Source organism: Eucalyptus grandis, chromosome 6 (assembly GCF_016545825.1).
Source record: "Eucalyptus grandis isolate ANBG69807.140 chromosome 6, ASM1654582v1, whole genome shotgun sequence".
Lineage (NCBI taxonomy): Eukaryota > Viridiplantae > Streptophyta > Magnoliopsida > Myrtales > Myrtaceae > Eucalyptus > Eucalyptus grandis.
Window position 1 is genome coordinate 52,922,153 of NC_052617.1, and position 21,276 is coordinate 52,943,428.

Here is a 21,276-nt window from a genome sequence, read left to right on the forward strand (position 1 = left end):
AATTTGCACAATATAATATTTTTTTTAATGAAATATCATGATTTTGGCCTAGAGAGAGTGCAAATAGGATAGCAAAATGTATAAGTGATGAAGAAAAGACTGCTGATAAGTTGCTATGTCCTTTTCGAAGAACTGTACGTCATATCTCCATCAAAGCCATGTTACATGCTAGAGTAAACTTAAATTGTGGGGGACAGGTATCATAATTGGCCGTGCAAACTTGGGTGTGTTTTTCCACTTTGTGATTCGTCTTCGACCACTGGTAATACGTTTATTGGTGACACAATTATTGATTATGAGAAGAACGGTGTGATTCCACTAATGCCAAAACCTAACATGGGTATCAGGGCAAGTGTTGATTGTTTTCCACGCACTGCATTCCATAATTTGCGCAATATAGTATTTTTCTTAATGAAATATCATGATTTTGACCTAGAGAGAGCATAAATATGACAGTAAAATGTAAAGAAAATTCTGCCGATAAGTGGCGACACGTGTCCCCACATGGCAAATGACGTGGTGGCGCCCCGTTAGATGGTGGCATGACAATTAAGGGGATAGCATGGCTACTAAGCGTTATGTGATAGCATGGCTACTAAGCGTTATGTGAACGAATTATATGTTGACTTGTGGCAGAAAGAGTTGGGTCCACATTTGACTGGCTCGTCCATATAAAGCCATGTGCATAGGACAGCTTAGTCGCATTGTCAAATAAATAATATAAACACATGAATATAAATAAATAGAGTTAAGCTAATGAGATTGTGATTTTTAATAATTATAGAATACAAAAAATATTAGAAAGAATAATTCATAATGGTCAAGAAAATATTAACAGTTATACATATAACATACATTATTTAAGAAAAAGTTAATGAAATTTTTTCCCTTGGTGGGGCACAATGCCTCGTCTCGGGAGGATGTGCCCCACTCCGCCTCGCATCTGGTGGTCCGAAACCGCTGCCGATAATTGCACTCCGTGAGGCCTTGATTGTGCAATTTTAAAGCATTTCGTAAGAGGGGTTTAGGTTTCTAATATAATTTTTCTTTTTCATGTTTATCACACGTTCGAGGGAATCCCAATCGGTACAAGTTACGATGACCATCAGCTTTTGTCTTAGTCCTTTGCGAATTAAATAAGGCACTAAACATGTTAGAATGATTTTGCCATCATCGAAATTCTTCCCTCCAGAAATTGTTACACTAACAGAGCTAGGGGTGGCAATTCATAACCAGAATGAATTTGACCAAGCCAGAGATATATCGAGAAAAATTGTACCCAATATGATAGAGGTAATTTAAAGATGATACAAATTAACACATTGTCACTGATACTTAATTGGAAAAAAGTTGTAATCACAGCGAAATGACACAGTTAATCACTATTAGATTTGATGATATGAATTGTCAATCATCTTGATTATAATTCTAATTAGATTTGATGTTAATCCAATAAGAAAAAGTTAACTTTTTTGTTTTGTCCATTGAGTGGAAGAAGGACGTAAAGATCCCTATCCACAGAAGTACGATTTGTTGACATTTAACGGGTAGTGCCAATGGGTGCCCGAGCGTGTCTTCCGGGCTTTCAAATTGGAAAAAAGGAGGGTGGCAATACTGGTACTGTGGTACATGAATTATAGCATTAGAAGACCATCTTAAGTTGCTTCATATTTTCGAAGGGAGAATTACCAAAAAAGTCCTAAACCTATTGCGATTGTGCCAATTTAGTCCTAAACTTTTTTTTTTTGCCAACTTAATCCTAAACCTTTTACAATTGTGTCAATTCAGTCCATCCAGCCAAAATTGGCCGGCCAATGCTAACGTGGACGCCTTGGCCATTTGCGAACGATTTTTTAATAATTTTTTTATTTTTTTCGATTTTTAATTTTTTTAAATTTTTTTTCTTCTTTTTTTTTCTTCCTATCTTCTTCTTCCTCTGGCCGGCGAGGTCAGCCTCGCCGACCAGGCGAAGCGAGCCTCGCCCGGCGACGGCGGGCCGTCGCCGCCCGGCCAAGGCGAGGCTCGGCCTCGCCCGGCCATGGCGAGTCGAGCCTCGCCGGATTGCGACGCGGCCTCGCCGTCGGCCGGGCGAGGCTCGCCTTCGCCGGTGGCGGCGGGCGAGCCTCGCCCGGCGACGGCAAGGCGCCGTCGCCCAGCCAAGCGAGGCTCGGCCTCGCCCGGCCATGGCGGTCGAGCCTCACCCAGTTGGCGACGGCGGCCTCGCCCGGCCAGCGGCGAGGTTGACCCTCGCTTGGCAGGGAGAGGGTCGACCTCGCCGGTGGCCGGCGAGGCCGCCGTCGCTAGATCGGCGAGGCTCGACCTCGCCATGGGCTGGCGAGACCGAGCCTCGCCTTGGCTGGGCGACGGCACCTCGCCGTCAGGGCGAGCTCGCCTTCGCCGGTGGCGGCGGGCGAGCCTCGCCCGGTGGCCGGCAAGGCGACCTCGCCGGCCCTCGCCTCGCCGGCCGGCCGGGGCCGAGGAGGAAGAAGAAGATAGGAAAAAAAAAAAAAAAATTAAAAAATTTAAAAAAATTTAAAAAAATTTAAAAAATTTAAAAAATTTAAAAATTTAAAAAATCGAAAAAAATTAAAAAATTATTATTAAAAAATCGTTCGCCAGGCGACCGGCGTCCACGTCGGCACCGGCCGGCCAATTTTGGTCGGATGGACTGAATTGGCACAATTGTAAAAGGTTTAGGACTAAATTGGTCAAAAAAAAAGTTTAGGACTGAATTGGCACAATTGCAATAGGTTTATGACTTTTTTGGTAATTCTCCCTATTTTCGAATGGATTTTGTGGTTTGAACGCGCATCGAAAGAACTCTTTCGGGGTCCTACACGCTTCTATAAGAGCTCTTCTCTATGAGGCTGTTTGATATATAGCTCAAGCTCCTCCACCTACACATATCATTTCGATCATTCCTTCTTGCTCTCCCTTAGCCAATTAATTCCCAATTTAAGCTAGTAAAATGGGACACTCGCGTCCCATTTGTGCACAACTCACTCGTTCTTGTCTTCTTATGGCTGCCCTCCTTGGGTCGAGCTTCGCAGTCATCGTTTCTGCTACTAATGATACAGACAGAGTTGCATTGCTTGCATTCAAGGCTGAAATAGCAAGTGACCCTTTTGGGTCACTTAACTCATGGAACGATAGCACCAATTTTTGCCGATGGTATGGGGTTAGGTGCGGTCGTCGACACCACAGAGTCACGGTATTGGACCTCAATTCCCAAAGACTCTCAGGGCCCATCTCTCTTCACATTGGGAACCTTAGCTTCTTGAGAGTACTATGGCTCGTGAACAATAGCTTCGGCCTTGAAATCCCTCCACAAATTGGCAGGCTACGTCGGCTCAAAGTGTTGAATTTATCCAATAATTCAATGACAGGTGAGATTCCCAGGAATATATCAAGTTGCTCAAACCTTGAAATTCTCCTCCTTGAGTACAACCGGTTGGTTGGAGGAATTCCGGTGGAGCTAGGCTGCTGTTCGAATCTTAGATGGGTCACCTTTTGGCAAACCAATTAACTGGTGGCATCCCTTCATCCATAGGCAACTTATCGTCTCTCGTGACAGTTAATTGTGTCCAAAATTGTTTGAGTGGGGTTATTCCTGAATCTCTTGGTCGACTAACCCAACTGAAAGAGCTCGCCTTGGGAATAAACAAGCTTTCTGGTTCCATTCCGCCTTCAATCTTCAACTTGTCTTCACTAATTCGATTTGTCCTAGGCGACAACCAGCTTCACGGCAATCTTCCTGAAGATATAGGATTCACTCTTCCAAACCTTCTAGTTTTGAGCATTTATTCTAACCAGTTCACTAGATCAATTCCTTCCTCGATATCCAATTCCACAAATCTAATACTGCTCCAACTTTCAAAAAATGAGCTCTCAGGAAAGTCCCTTTGTTGGCGAATCTCCGTAACCTTAGGAGGGTTGCCTTATCCTATAATTGTCTTGGGAGTGGAGGGTCTGATGCAGATGAACTCCTTTGCTCACTAACAAATGCCACTAACTTGGTGGCATTGGGGATTGATGAAAATAGATTTGAGGGGACGCTTCCTGTATGCATAGGTAATTTCTCCACAACTTTTAGTTTTCTGACGGCACACCAGAATCTAATATCGGGTGAGATCCCGAGAGAGATTGGTAATCTTGTGAACTTGCAAATATTACAAATGCATGACAACCTTCTTTCAGGTCCGATCCCATCAGATTTAGGAAACCTTTCGAATCTTGTATATTTGATCTTGTCATTCAACAACCTATCTGGCATAATCCCATCCTCTTTGCAGAATCTGAAGAGTTTGATCTATTTGTTTCTTCAGATGAATAACTTCAAAGGGCTGATTCCTTCATACCTAGAAATGTATCAGAGCTTGACATTACTAGATCTTTCTAGCAACAATCTTAGTGGTCCTATAATATTCCCCATGGTTGGGAGCCTCATCTATTTGAATTTGTCTTGGAATTGTCTGAGTGGAGTCCTTCCGATGGAAATCGGGAACTTGAAACATCTTAATTCAATGGATGTCTCGGGAAATATTCTGGACGGTGAAATCCCGAGCAGTCTAGGCAATTGCGATGGATTGGTAACACTAAGAATGCGAGGCAACCTCTTCCATGGATCCATTCCTCAGTCAATTAACTCATTAAGAGGCCTTGAGGTATTAGATCTTTCCAACAACAATTTCTATGGTGAAATTCCAAAGTTCTTAGAGGCATTTCAGTTTTTGGAAAATCTAAATTTATCTTACAATCATTTGGAAGGCCCGCTACCAATTCAAGGAGTTTTGGGGAATGTGAGTGTGACTTTTGTCACAGGAAATGAAAAGCTCTGTGGAGGAATGCCTGAATTTGGGCTTCCTAAGTGCATCTCTCGAAACTCCAAAAGTGGAGGAGTCATCCATAAGTTGAAAATCACCATTGCTGTTGTTTTTGGTCTTCTCGGAATAACTCTTGTTGTCACTTTCTTATATCTATGTTGGTTGAAGCAGAAAAGAAACGAGCCAACTTCAAGTGGCTCAAACATTTCATTGTTGAATCTGTCTTATGGAACTCTCCTAAAAGCGACCGATGGTTTTTCTTCAACTAATCTGATTGGGGTCGGAAGTTTTGGGTCCGTCTACAAGGGACTGCTCCAGGAGAATGGAAATGTCATTGCGGTGAAAGTGCTTAATTTAACGCGGCATGGTGCACTCAAGAGCTTCAAAGCTGAGTGTGAGGCATTAAAGAGTATAAAACACAGAAATCTTCTGAAAGTCTTGACAGTGTGCTCAGGCGTTGATTATAAGGGTGATGAGTTTAAGGCTTTAGTTTATGAGTTCATGGTCAATGGCAACCTAGAAGAGTGGCTGCACCCAAATCCAGCTCCAAATAATGCAGATGGGCACTCGAAGAAATTGAGTTTCCTCCAAAGGATAAGCATTTCCATTGATGTTGCTTTTGCATTAGATTATCTCCACAATCAATGCGAAATCCCCATCATTCATTGTGATCTAAAGCCAAGCAATATCCTTCTAGATGCTGACATGGTTGGACATGTTGGTGACTTTGGGTTGGCGAAGATTGTCCTTGAATCCACGTTTGACACTAGAGCAAGTATGAGTTCTATTGGTTTAAGAGGAACAATTGGTTATGCTGCTCCCGGTAAACATCTTCCCGCTAGACCCTTTCATTATCAACTTGTCCATATAGAGACTAGTGTTTTTTGTTTTATCATTTCTTCAAGAAACTGTTTTGTGAATTCAAATTCTTGTTTTTGACATTCCTTACGCCACGGTATGTGTAAACTGCAGAATATGCTTATGTAAGCCAGGTCTCAAGAGAAGGTGATGTCTACAGTTACGGCGTCCTCTTATTAGAGATGTTCACGGGATTAAGTCCCACTAGCGACATGTTGAGAGAAAATTTGAGTCTTCATAATTATGTTGATGAGGCTCTGCCCCTACAAGCTATGGAGATTACCGATCCTGGGCTATTTCACGAAGGAGAGAGCCACAGCAGTTCTCAAGATCTGCTTCGCGAAAGAAACCACATATTTCATGAGTGTTTGGAGACAATATATCGTATTGGACTTGCTTGCTCTATGGAGGAGCCTAGAAGACGCGTGAGCATGGACAAAGTTGCGACCCAACTGTGCTTAATCAGGAAGAAACTTTTTGCAGCTTCTTTAGTTGGATGAATGAGACATGTTTAGATGACATTGAAAGTAGCAAGTTCTTCATTTCCTGCAATGATTCTTCCCAGTTGCTATTTGCAAATGAAAAAGGAAAGGACGGATGTCCGACTTTCCTAATTTCCCTGTGAATCTTAAGGAGTATCGTCCCCGCATTCCTACTCTAAGCCATCAATTCACACTTTTAACAGTTCACTTTTTTTTTAGAATGACATTTCATGACAAATTAATGGGATTAAAAGCCAAATTTATGAGCCAAATTGACCTGTAATTACGGATCAATATACACGAAATTGGAAAAGTGCCCCTCTGAGCTCTACAAGGCTCTGCTCTCTATATGGTTCCATCGCTATTAGGGTGTCATCTAACGTTGTTGATTGAATCTGGTTTGTAGGTCTACCAGAAAAATGATGATAAATATCATATACTTGAAAATTTTTATTGCAACATGTGGCGTCCCTCCAATTTACAATTCTGATATTTGAGGTAAATCTTCAAACATCACATTTATAATTGCTGTTTCGTCTTTGTTTCCATCCTTCAAAGTCAATGAGCTAGTCCATTATCCAGAGGCAATCGAAACGTCATTATGCAGCTTTTTCTTGATGCCCTTGTTTTATTAGGAATAGGGGTGAGCAGCGGTTTAGGGTCGACCCTGGACCGACCCTGGACCGGCCCAACCCTGCCGGTCCTGGTCCGGTTCCCAAGGGGACTGGGTCGGTCCTTGGTCCTGAAATTCCAGGACCAACACTGTGCCCTAAGAGTTTTGGGTCGGTCCAACCCTAGACCAACCACATATTATATTATATTATTTATAATTCTTTTATATATTCAAACCTAAGTAAAATGTCTATTATATTATATTATATTGAAATGTTCTATCAATAGCACTAATAGTAATTTCAATTTAAAACTTTGTTAAGTATTAATTATGTGCCGTTTGTTTTGTTTTCAAGTGTTTAGAAGTTCAAGTGAATTAACAAGATGTGAAGTTATATATTCATGGTTTATATTAAGTATTTTGAACTTTTTATGATTAATTTGTATTTTACTAATGAATTTCAGCTGCACTTTGCTTTTCAATTTGTGTCAAATGATAGAAGTTTTTGAAGAGTAGAGTAGTACTACAGTTGCTACGGTGATTTGCTAGTCAAGTGGTGTAAAGCTCATTTTTTGGTTGAGTAGAATCTACATAATTAAATACTCGTCAAGTGGTGCGAAGCTCATTTTTTGGTTGAGTGGACTCTACATGATCAAAAAAACGCTTTTGCATACGGTGTTATAAATATTAAAGATAGATGATTACAAGAATTTTCCATCTTGTCCCATATCTCGATGAGCAGTTAGCGGATATGAAATTTCTATTATTGTGTCATCTTAAATTTGCTAAATATGTATTGGTATTTTATAGTTTAGTTGCACAATACCGTATTATTGATGGATGTGTAATTTGAATTTGTAGGTTTACTTTTTTAGGAAGTATAAAAAATAAGACGAAAAAAATTATCGATCGGTCCTGGGTTGACCCTGGAACCGGACCAAACCCATTGGGTCGGTCCGGTCCTTGGTCCCAGGCTCAATAGGGTCGATCCTTGGTCCTAAAAATTGAGGACCGACACTGTACGGGTTGGTCCTAGGGTTAGGGGGTGGCTTGGACCAACCCGGACCATGCTCACCCCTAATTAGGAAGGTATGGCGGCTCAATATGGTCACTAAGTATGGATGTTACGATGAAGCAGCAAGTTGTTTGGTTGGGCAGTGGCCTCTTAAATTTGACTCGGTCTCCGTTTTTCATTAGTTTTCCTTCCTCTTTTTTTTTTCACTTTTAGTTTTTATTGATGCGACTTCCTCTAGAGCAATTTGTTGTTCCAGTTTAGTATCATATTACAGGGCTACTTAGTAGTTAAAAACTTGCCGAGTATCCGATGGCTGCTTTCTTTTCCTGTTCATACACAATCATCTAACTTAATCTTGCACTACTGTCAAGCGTGAAAAAAGTCAAGCGTTCTGTCTACGATGCTTCGAGGAACAAGGACATAAAGACCCCTTAATAGTTCCCTCCATGTTTTATAATTTGATTATAATCGAAATCATTGAGAAAATCCAAATGGTTTGAAATTTTGGCGACTAAAAGCAGCCGTCAACCATTTTACTCCTTTCGAACTTGATTGTGCTTTTTGAAGCATTTAAGACTTGAATGCATCCATAAAAAAAAAAAAAAAAAAAAAAGCACTTAGAATTTTTAATGTAATTTTCCTTTTTCATGTTTACCACATGTGCAAAGTAATCCCACTTGGTAGAACTAATAATGATCAGCTGTTGTCTTAATACTCCTCCATCTTCTTCTTTTGCAACTTAAATAAGGCATTAAACATGTTAAAATGATCATCTCTCCACAATTTGTCACACTAATAGAGGTAGCGGTGGCAACTCATAGTTACGATGAACTTGAACAAGCTAGAGATGTATTGAGAAAAATCCTATACGATATGACTAAGTTAATTCAAAGGTGATATAAATTGACACATTTCCACTAATATTTAATTGAAAGAAAAAAAAAACCTTTGAAATTTTAGATTTGATGGTACGAATTGTTAGCCTTAATTAGAGCGTGAAAAAGCCAAGCGTTTTGTCTACGATACTGCGAGGAACAAGGACATAAGGATCCTTAATAGTTCCCTCCATGTTTTAAAATTTGATTATAATCGAAGTCATCGAGAAAATCCAAATGGTTTGAAATTTTGGCGATTGAAAGCAGCCGTCGACAACTGCACTTTGTCACACCTTAAAGTCTGACTTGATTACTATATTGATTCGAAGCCATATTTTCCCAACATCCAAAATTTGTCACATTAATAGAGGTAGCGGTGGCAACTCATAGCTATGATGAACTTGGATGAGTTAGAGATGTATTGAGAAAAATCCTATATGATAGGACTAAGTTAATTCGAATATGATATAGATTGACACGTTTCAACTTATATTAAATTGAAAAGAAAAAAAAAAGAACCTTGAAAATTTTAGATTTGATGGTACGAATTGTCAATCTTAATTAGAGCGTGAAAGAGTCAAGCGATGCTTCAAGGAACAAGGACATAAAGATCCCTTTCCGCAGAATTATGACGGGTCGAAATATGATGCGAGAGCGTGGAAAATAATGTAAATGGAGTGTCCAATGAGTAATGGTTACGTGGTCTTCTCCCCAAATAGGAGTTCCCATGGTAGGTCAATCGATGGCGCATCAGCTTGTACGAGGACCACTCAGCGAACTGAGTTGTCGATCGCAACCGACTGTACAGGAGGGATGACTCGCCGGGAAAAAGGTATGAATGCATACAAGACAGAATTTTAGAGGGTCTACACAGCTTATAAAAAAGCTCCTCTGCGAGGCTCTTCGATATATAGCCCCGGCTGCTCAACCAACACATCACTCGTTCGTTCTTGCCCTCTCTTGGCGAATTAGTACCGTTTTATGCTCATAAAATGGGACACTCGTGTCTCAATTGTGCACAACTCTGCTGTTCCTGTCTTCCTCTCGCTGCCCTTCTCATATTGCTTCGGTGTAGTAATTTTTGCTATTAACGATACAAATAGGCTTGCATTGCTTGTTCAAGGCTCAAATAAATAGCGACCCTTTCAGGTCTCCAACTCGTGGAATGACAGCACTGACTTCTGCCAATGGAATGGGGTTATGTGCGGTCGTTGACACCACAGTCATGGTACTAAACCTTTGTTCCCAAGGACTATCGGGCCCATCTCACCTCACATTGGGAACCTCAGCGTCTTAAGAGAAGTGTGGCTCCAAAACAATAGCTTCGGCCATGAAATCCCTCCCCAAATTGGCTGGCCACGTTGGCTCCAAATCTTGCATTTATCTAATAATTCACTTACCGGCGAGATTCCTAGGAATATATCAAGTTGCTCGAACCTTGTATTTCTCCACCTTGAGTACAACTAGGTGGGTGAAGGAATTCCAGTGGAGCTAGGCTCTGTGTCAAATCTTCAAATGCTCAGCTTGAGTGCAAACCAATTAACTGGCAGCATCCCTTTATCCATGGGGAACTTATCATCTCTGTAGGGGATTTTTTGTGACCGAAATAGTTTGAGTGGGATTATTCCTCAATCTTTAGGTGGACTAACCAAACTAAAAGCGTTCATCTTTGGAATCAACGAGCTTTCAGGTACCATTCCGCCTTCAGTATTCAACTTGTCTTCGCTAATAGGAATCGAAGTTACTACAAACCAGATCCACGACAATCTTCCTGAAGATGTAGGATTCACTCTTCTGAACCTTCAAACTCTGAGCATATCTTATAACCAGTTTGTTGGATCAATTCCTTTGTCACTATCAAATGCTACATATTTAAGACATCTCATACTTAGAGGCAATGAGCTCTCTAGGAAAGTCTTTTCATTGGGGAATCTCCGTAACCTTGAGCGAGTTACCTTATTCACTAATTATCTCGGTAGCAGGGAGTCCACTGTAGATGAACCGTGTTAGTTAATTCATATAAAACCTGATGCGGAAATTCATAACAAATCAAAGATCTTTGATCTTCATGATTCTCACAAACAGATGAAGACATACCTTTATCCATAGCGCTACGCTTGAACTTGATCCAAAAGAAGAAATCCGATTTCTCTCCCTTAACCCACTAAACCTTAATGTATTCAATTGATGGAGGAGAGAATACGTTCTTTTAGTTACTGTTGTTCGTATGTGGGTGGAGAGAGGACCGGACTCTATTTATACGTTCGTTGAAAATGTGCCTTCCATCAAAGCAATATACCCTTTCGTTTTATTAGAGTCGTACCTTCTCATAACCAAATATTATTTATAGCATTTCAATCATTTATTAAACCATATAATAAATCACATAATATGGACCACAATAATTCTTACATTCTCCCACTTGGCCCATATGATTCTCCTTTCATGGTTTAATGAAGACTATAATGTGCACAATAAGATTATGCTATAAAATTTCATTAAATTGGCAATCACATAATAATCACAATTAAGTAAAGAAAACTAATGCGAGTCATAGCGGTTATATGTCATTAATCGACATAGTCCCTTCTATGTACTACAACTATAGCACTTTACTTAACATGATCCATAAATGAGAAGTACAGTAATAGTCCAACCATAATGTTTCTTTAGAAACTATCCTGTTTAACATTCATCTATTTCCATAATGTATACTAAATAGAAAACAGGAAATATCATAAACATGTAAGTGAGCTCAAAGTGTCAAATACATAAACTTAATACAATCATAATACAAACATTAATGACGTCCAATAATGCCCATCCTTTCAACATGCTCATTAAATGTTTTGGGCGGCAATCCTTTTGTTAAGGGATCTGCTATCATAAGATTAGTGCTAATGTGCTCAATTGACACTCTTTGTTTCTGAACTTCTTCTTTGACAGACAAGTATTTGATCTCCATATGCTTAGCACCCTTAGAATACTTGTCGTTCTTAGAGAAGAAAAGCGCTGCGAGTTATCACAATAGATTTTCAGCGGCTTGGCAATACGTCGACGATCACAAGTCCTGAAATAAAATTCCGCAGCCATAATCCATGAATTGTGGCCTCAAAGCATGCCACAAATTCAGCTTCCATAGTGGATGCAGCAATAACTGACTGCTTCGCACTCTTCCATGAAATTGCCCCTCCAGCCAGAAGAAACAAGTAACCAAATGTTGATTTTCTTGTATCGGCACATCCGGTTAAGTCTGAATCTGAATATCCAATCACCTCGAGATGATCAGATCTTTTATAAGTGAGCATATGATTCTTCGTTCCTTGCAAGTATCTAAGAACTTTCTTTGTAGCTTTCCAATGATCCATTCCAGGATTACTTTGATACCTACCCAGCATTCCAACAGCAAAGCGATGTACGTGCAGTGCAAGTTTGTGCATACATTAAGCTTCCCACAATAGATGCATAAGGAATATTATTCATTTGTCCTCGTTCAATTCACTTTTCGGACATTGCATAAGGCTAAATTTATCACCTTTCTGAATTGGAACTATTCCTGCTGAACATTTACTCATATTAAATCTCTCTAAAATTTTCTCAATGTAGGCTTTCTGAGACAATCCTAATAATCCTTGTGATCTATCACGGAATATTTCTATTCCTATCACATATGTTGCCTCTCCCATATCCTTCATTTCAAAATTCTTAGAGAGAAATTTCTTGGTTTCATTTAACAAACCAAGATCATTAGCAGCAAGCAAAATATCATCAACATACGAACTAGAAAAATAAACTTGCTCCCACTAATCTTCATATATATACACACCGATCAACGGTGTTTTCCTTAAATCAAATGAAGTTATGGTATCGTTAAACTTAAGATACCATTGTCGGGAAGCTTGTTTAAGTCCATACATTGACTTCTTTAATTTACATACCATGTGTTCCTTTCCTTTAACTGAAAAGCCTTCGGGTTGGTCCATATAAACCTCTTCCTCTAAATTCCCATTAAGAAATGCGGTTTTTACATCCATTTGGTGTAACTCCAAGTCATAATGAGCCACCAAAGCCATAATGATTCTAAGTGAGTCATTCTTAGAGACTGGTGAAAATGTCTCTTTATAGTCAATGCCTTCTTTCTGAGTAAAACCCTTTGCAACAAGTCTGGCTTTATGTCGTTCAATATTGCCTTTTGAGTCGCGCTTGGTCTTAAAGACCCATTTACACCCGACCTTCTTACATCCTTTAGGCAATTCAACAATATCCCAAACTTGATTTTGATACATGGATTTTAACTCTTCTTCCATGGCATTAAACCATTCATTAGAATCCTCACATTCCATGGCTTGGAAAAATGAATCTGGATCATTTCCAATTCCTAAGTCAATTTCGACTCTTGTAGATAAACCATATAGTCATCAGAAATAGCCGACCTCTTTTCTCTTTGAGATCTCCTTAATGCTATTTCTTGTGACTCGGCTATTGGAGGTTCATTATTGACATCTCCATTATTGAGTGTTTGTTGTTCTCGATTATTGTTAGATTGTACTACAATATCATAAACAACAACTTTAGAAAACTTTAGGCATAGGAACTTCTACCCTTACTTCTTGAATGCAAGCATCACGCATTCTTTCACTCCCACGATGTCACCATTCTCAATGAACCTAGCATTTCCAGATTCAACAATTCTTGTACTATGATTAGGACAATAAAATTTATACCCTTTGGATTTCTCTGCATAACCAATGAAATAACCACTGGTTGTTCTTGAATCCAATTTCTTTTCATGTGGATTATAAATTCTTACTTCTGCTTGACAACCCCAAACATGCGGTGTCGTAAACTAGGTTTCCTTCATCCACAGTTCAAATGGAGTCTTTGGAACTGCCTTACTAGGAACCCTATTTAATAAGTACATAGAAGTCTTTAAAGCATACATCCACAAAGACAAGGGTAAAGATGAATGACTCATCATACTCCTAACCATTTCTATTAAAGTACGGTTACGCCTTTCTGCTACACCATTTTGTTGTGGTGTACCTGGCATTGTGTATTGAGCACAAATACCATGTCTTTCAAGGAATTTAGCAAATGGACCTGGACATTGTCTTGATTCATCATACTTTCCATAATATTCACCGCCTCTATCCGATCTTACTATTTTCACCTTTCTATCTAATTGCCTCTCAACCTCTTTAATATACACTTCAAGTGCATTCACTGATTGAGACTTATCATGCAATAGATAAATATAACCATAACGTGAAAAATCATCAATAAAGGTTATGAAATAGCTTTCCTTACCAAAAGATGGAACATCAAAGGACCACATATGTCAGTATGTATAATTTCAAGAAGCTCTGTGCTTCTTGTGGCACCTTTCTTAGTGTGCTTTGTTTGTTTACCTTTAATACAATCAATACACACTCCAAGGTCAGTAAAATCCAAATTTGGAAGAATTTCATTCTTCACTAATCTTTGCATTCTTTCTTTGGATATATGACCCAACCGTTTATGCCACAAGTAAGCAGAATTTTCTTTCACCAAACTTCGTTTAATGCCAACTTTATGATGCAGGGTCATTAATGTCTCAACAAAAGTATTATCAAGTCTAAATTTGTAAAGACCATCACATAAAGTTCCAGTTCCAATAAGAGTATCATTCTTAAATAGACTGAAAGATTCAGATCCAAACTTACAATAAAATCCCGCCACATCAAGTCTTGGCAAAGAAACTAAATTGCGAGAAAATGTAGGTACATAAAGGGTTGAAACAAATCCAAATAATGCCCAGTATCTAAGATCAAACGATAAGTGCCAATGCCTTTAACTGGAGCTTTGTTTCCGTTCCCCGTAATCACATAACTTTCATTTGGCTTTATAGTTTGGATCGTAAGAAATCCCTGCATTGTATTTGACACATGAGTGGTGGCACCGAAATCAATCCACCAAGTATTATAAGGAACTTCAGTAAAGTTTAATTCAAAACATACTAAAGCACAAGACTTACCTTTCTTTTCGAACCAAGCCTTACATTTCAGACAATCTTTCTTCAAGTGTCCAATTTTGTTGCAAAATTGACACTTAATAAGATTGTGTTCCTTCTTATGAATTTGAGAAGCCTTTGAAGAATCATTTAGGACATGTAATCCTTTCTTCTTGCTCCTTCCACCTTTCCTCTTAAAATTCTTTTGAATTTCTTGATGACTTGAGAGATGAACATAATGAGCCTTTTGATTCTTTATCCTTGTTTCCTCTTGAACTAGCATATTGGCCAATTCGTTTACATTCCACTTATCCTTTATAGTGTTGTAATTCATTTGAAATGGCCCATATTGCTCATGAGGTAAGGAATTAAGTATAAATTGTACTAAAAAGTACTCATCCACATTCATTCCCAAAGTCCTTAACTTTGCTGCTAAATTGGTCATTTCAAGTATATGCTCATGCATAGTACGCGAACCATCATATTTCATGGTGGTCAGTGTGCTCATCAGTGTACCAGCAAGTGACTTATCGGCGGTTTGAGAACGCTCTTCCACAAATTTCATAAATTCCTTAGCATTATTAGTCTTGGGAAGAGAAGTCTTTAAGTTGTTTGCAACTGTCATCCGCATGAACATTAAGCTCAGTCTATTCGATCATTCCCAAGCTTTATGGAAAGATTTTTTATCATTGCTACTTTCATCAGTAATAGCAGCTGGTTTCTCAGCTTGAAGTGCTAAATCAAGATCCAAGACACCTAAGTGAAATTGGACTTGTTCACTCCAATCAGGAAAATTTATCCCATTGAATAATGGAACAGATGAGGCGTGCGAATGGAGTGAAACAGGTACAGATACTGCAAATGTGCAAGAAAATACTCATACGTTAATGCTTTGAGAATATCACATAATCAGATTCAAACTAAACTACACATGCACATCATAGTTCTCCTTTGGGCGATCCTATGATATACAAATATATATAAACCATAATGATGCTAATAACTTTTATTTGATAATTGTAAATATATCTTATTAAAATTTATTTGTTATCTTTGGATATACAAACAAATTTAACAAATCATATTAATTATCAACCATCATGTTCATGAATTATAAGAAAATAATTAACCTTTGGGTTAATCCCTAAGTTCTTATAATAAATGAACTTCAATATACCCATAAGTCCAAAACATATCAATTTCATACATAGCATCAATTAATCATGGGTAATTGAATAAAACAATTTACAATATTAAAAAAAAATTCAAAAGACTTCAAGGTTCGGCCACTTTGGTGACTAACAAACCTTTCATAATATGAATTTTAATATTGTAAAATACAAATATTTACCAAATTGCACACAAGGACAAAAACTTAATCAAAGCAGAAGGGCAAAATCGTAAAATCATAATTTCATAAGGGCAGAATCATAAAGTTATAATCCAGGGGCAAAATGGTAAATAATCAGCAATGGCAGAACTGTAATTATTAATTAAACAAGGGCAGAACAGTAAATATATTGCGAGAAGGACAAAATTGGAATTTTAAAAAATGGCTAGGGGTAAAAACGTAAATAAGGCCGCGGGGGACGTCGGGCGCGTGCCTCGCACGCGCGCGTCCAACGTGCGGGCGCGTGCGTTGCACGCGCCTGCAACCGCGCGGAAGCCCGGCGCGCGTGGATCCCACGCGCGCCGCGCTGCGCGCGCGCGTGAAGCGCGTGGCGCGTGGTTTCCACACGCCCGCAACCGCAGCAGCGCGCGTGGAGCCACGCGCCTTCTTCCTCGCGCACAGACGCGATTCTTCGCCGTTTTTCCGCCGTTCCGCCGCGGTTTCGCCGGCCGTTTCTTCTCCGGCAGCCCATCCCAGACACAAATAATTAATGGGTTTTGAAGAGCATGCCGGCACGACCACATGGGTCAAGTTTCGGAGAAAATGACCAAAAATTGGCCTCAAATCAAACCAAAGTTTCCCAAAACGCAAACCCTCCACCACCGCCGCTTCCGCCGCTCGATTAGCCTCCAGCGAACACCGATATGCCGGAAAAACTCATGGCTAATGTTCCTCATGGCAGTGCGACGGTTTGGGTCCGAAATCAAGCGGTGGGTCGCCAGATTTTACCCGGAACCAGCGCGTTTCTTCCCTGCCCTCAAAATTCCAGATTACTCCATTTTTGTCCTTTTCCACTCGTGCACAGTAACTTTTCTTCGCAATTTTCGTCCATGAAGAACGTCCATCATTCGGATTTTCTTTAACAGAAACTTCCAAAACATTTCAACAACAACAAATGCTACGAACAGGATCATTCAACAAATCATCATGCATAAATCATAATATTTCTTTAAATGGAAAAATCATGAGATCATAAACCAAATGCTCGATACCAGCTGTTAGTTAATTCATATAAAACCTGATGCGGAAATTCATAACAAATCAAGGATCTTTGATCTTCATGATTCTCACAAACAGATGAAAACATACCTTTATCCATAGCGCTACGCTTGAACTTGATCAAAAGAAGAAATCCGATTTCTCTCCCTTAACCCACTAAACCTTAATGTATTCAATTGATGGAGGAGAGAATACGTTCTTTTAGTTACTGTTGTTCGTATGTGGATGGAGAGAGGACCGGACTCTATTTATACGTTCGTTGAAAAGGTGCCTTCAATCAAATCAATATACCCTTTCGTTTTATTAGAGTCGTACCTTCTCATAACCAAATATTATTTATAGCATTTCAATCATTTATTAAACCATATAATAAATCACATAATATGGACCACAATAATTCTTACAAACCGAGCTTCCTTAGGTCACTAACAAATGCAACTAACTTGGAGCTATTGGACATGAATGAAAATAGATTTGGTGGGACGCTTCCAATATGCATCGGTAATTTCTCCTCTACTTTAACGACTCCAGGAGTAGGCCAAAATATGACATCGGGTGAGATCCCGAGGGAGATTGGTAATCTTGTGACCTGGCAAGGACTACACACAGGAGAAAACCCTCTTTCGGGTCAGATCCCATCAGATTTAGGAGACCTTTTGAACTTTGCAAAACTTTTCTTGTCAAGCAACAATCTATTTGGTATAATCCCATCCTCTTTGCAAAATCTCTAGAATTTGATCTAGTTATACCTTGACAGAAATAACTAGAAGGGCTGATTCCATCATACCCAGAACAGTATTGACCTTGATAGATTTAGATCAATCTGATAACTATCTTAGTCCAGTTATATTCCTCGAGGCTAGGGCCCTCCTCCATTTGAATTGTCTCAACACCATCTAAGTGGAGTCCTTTCGATGGAAATCGAAAATTTGAAACATTTGGATAAGTCAGATGTCTCAGGAAATATTTTGAAAGGTGAAATCCCAAGCACTCTAGGCAATTGTGATGCACTAAGAGTACTAAGGATGCAAGATAACCTCTTCTAGGGGTCCATTCCTCAACCAATTAGATCATTAAGAAGCATTGAGGAACTAGATCTTTCGAACAACAATTTTGACTGTGAAATTTCAAAGTTCTTAGAGACATTTCAGTTTTTAGAAAAACTGAATTTGTCTTACAATCATTTCGAAGGCCCCCTACCCACTCAAGGAGTTTTTAGGAATGCGAGTGAGGCTTTTTGTATCTGGAAATGAAAAGCTATGTGGAGGAATGCCTGAATTTAAGCTCCCTCGGTGTGTCTCTCGAAACTCCAAAAGCAAAGGAGGAGTCCACAAGTTGAAACTCCCTGTCGCCATCCTTTTTGGTCTTCTCGGAATAACTCTCGTTGTCACTTTCTTATATCTATGTTGGTTGAAGCAAAAAAGAAACGAGCCGATCTCCAGCTTCTTAGATGATTCGTTGTTGAATCTATCTTACAGAGCTCTTCTAAAAGCAACCAATGGTTTTTCTTCAACTAATTTGATTAGGGTCATAAATTTGGGGTCCGTCTACAAGGGGTTGCTTCAGGAGAATGGAAATGGCATTGCAATGAAGGTGCTTAATTTAACGTGGCATGGTGCTCTCAAGAGCTTCAAAGCTTGAGTGTGAGGCTTTAAAGCATATAAAACACCGAAATCTTCTAAAAGTTTTAACGGCGTGTTCGGGCATTGATTACAAGGGTGATGAGTTTAAGGTTTTAGTTTATGAGTTCATAGTCAATGGCATCCTGGAAAAGTGGCTACACCCAAATCCAATTCCAAATGATGCATATGGGCACTCGAAGAAACTGAGTCTCCTCCAAAGGATAAACATTTCCATTGATGTTGCTTCGGAATTAGATTATCTCCATAATCAATGCAAAAGCCCAATAATTCATTGTGATCTAAAGCCAAATAATGTCCTTCTAGATGCTGATATTGTAACATCCCGGGCCCCACTGTGTAATATTGTCCGCTTTGGATCACCCGCCCTGGCGCGGACGAACCGCCATCCCAGCCACGGTCTTTTCCCTCACGGCTTTAAAACGCGTTATGCAGGGGCAGAGGCGCGGCCCACTCCCGCCCTCTCCCAAGCCATAATATTGTCCGCTTTGGAGGCATGCACGCAGCAACCTCCTCCCTCACGGCTTTGTTTTCAGCGCAGCGAGCGTACGTGTACGCTTACGCTTTGCTGCGCTGAAAACAAAGCCGTCGGGGGAGGGTTGCTGCGTGCATGCCTCAAAGCGGACAATATTATGGCTTGGGAGAGGGCGTGGGAGGGCCTGCGCCTGCCCCCGCATAACGCGTTTTTAAAGCCGTGAGGGAAAAGACCATGGCTGGGATGGCGCGTTCCCGCGCCATGGGTGTGACCCAAAGCGGACAATATTACACAGTGGGGCTCAGGATGTTACAAAATGTGGTATCGAGCCGACTCCCGACCGCGTGTGGGACCACGGCTTGAATGCTATTCGTGCCCGTGGGGCCACGGCGGGACGCCGTTACGTTAAGAGGTGGAGAGTGTGATAACCTCCTCTCTTGTCCCACGTCGCCTAGGGAGGAAGGTCTTGGTTAGCTTATAAGACTTGGGTCCCTCTAATGTAACGCGCGTTTTAAAGCCGTGAGGGAAAAGACCGTGGCTGGGATGGCGGTTCGTCCGCGCCGGGGGCGGGTTGTTGGAGAAATCTTCGTAAAGTGTTTTGAAGTTGACAAAACGTTTCCATCGGTCTAGTCGAGGGTCGGCGGACTCTGTTGGTTAAAGTCGAAGACTTAGGACAGCCGACTCAAGACTCAAAGTCTATCCTCATTGACAGTCTCTAATCCGTTGAAGAAAGGTTATCCCGGAACCTGGATGTTTTGTTCGATTTAACCTTATCATCTGGAGAAGATCTCGTGGTTGGAGAAGACGTATAAGAATCCTTTGATTGATCAAGATTGATTCAATGACTGAAGATTCGATGATTATCTAAATATTATTGGAAGGTTCTACTTATGGAAACCGAGATCCCGATTGTATGGGCGAACGAGGATTGATGGGCTATCAACACGTTCCTTTAATAGCTCGAACTATCTTCCTAATTGATTCCGTCCAACGGGTAGATTGGAGGAATTCCTTTGGTAAGTGCCAACGGGTATGATGGCATAAAGGAGTATATAAGGAAGACGTTCTTAGTTGTTAGAGAAGTGCACGATAGAAGAATTCCAAAGTCTCGAAGCTCCTATTTGTTTAGATAAATCTTTTGAGCGAATACTTATATACAAAGAGAGAGTCTATATTTGTGAGAGACCTTGAGGAAGTGTGGTAAAACATCTACACTTTGTGGAATCAAGGCAAAGCTCTTTGTAACTCCTCTTTTGATCATAGTGAAATCCAGCCGAGGTGGGTGTCGGTGCGGAAGAGTGGACGTAGGCTTGGAATAAGCCGAACCACTATAAATCCTGTGTTCAATTTTCTCTTCCTCACTCTCTCTACCTCAATCGTATTTCATTAAGAGAAAATTTACTTTCTATCATATGTTAAGAATTGCTTCCGTATATCGATAAATTGTTTAGGCACCTATTCACCCCCCTCTAGGTACTCATACTAGCAATATCACGGGTGACCCAAAGCGGACAATATTACACAGTGGGGCCCGGGATGTTACAAGTGATATCAGAGCCGACTCCCGACCGCGTGTGGGACCACAGCTCGAATGCTGTTCTGACGCCCGTGGGGCCATAGCGAGGACGCTGTTCTGTTAAGAGGTGGAGAGTGTGATAACCTCCTCTCTTGTCCCACATCGCCTAGGGAGGAAGGTCTTGGTTAGCTTATAAGACTTGGGTCCCTCTAATCTGTGTAACGCGTTTTAAAGCTGTGAGGGAAAAGACCGTGGCGTAACGCGTTTTAAAGCCGTGAGGGAAAAGACCGTGGCTGGGATGGCGGTTCGTCCGCGCCAGGGCGGGTGACGCAAAGCGGACAATATTACACAGTGGGGCCCGGGATGTTACAAGTGGTATCAGAGCCGACTCCCAACCGCGTGTGAGACCACTGCTCGAATGCGTTACGTGCCCGTGGGGCCATAGCGAGGCTATTCTTTAAGAGGTGGAGAGTGTAATAACCTCCTCTCTTGTCCCACATCGCCTAGCCTAGGGAGGGAGGTCTTGGTTAACTTATAAGGTTTGGGTCCCTCTAATCTGTGTAATGCGTTTTAAAGCCGTGAGGGAAAAGACCGTGGCTGG

At 40.5% G+C, this 21,276-nt stretch overlaps 1 protein-coding gene across 1 annotated transcript in view; it reads left to right on the forward strand.

The window, feature by feature from the left end:
* Nucleotides 1–6,181, forward strand: part of LOC120294532 (probable LRR receptor-like serine/threonine-protein kinase At3g47570) — a 28,959-nt gene extending 22,778 nt beyond the window's left edge. Inside the window, exons 2-3 of the mRNA XM_039314681.1 lie at nucleotides 4,326–5,646; nucleotides 5,796–6,181. Coding sequence (XP_039170615.1) covers nucleotides 4,326–5,646; nucleotides 5,796–6,181 — 1,707 coding nt within the window. The remainder of the gene's footprint in view (nucleotides 1–4,325; nucleotides 5,647–5,795) is intronic.
* The last annotated feature ends 15,095 nt before the right edge of the window (nucleotides 6,182–21,276 follow it).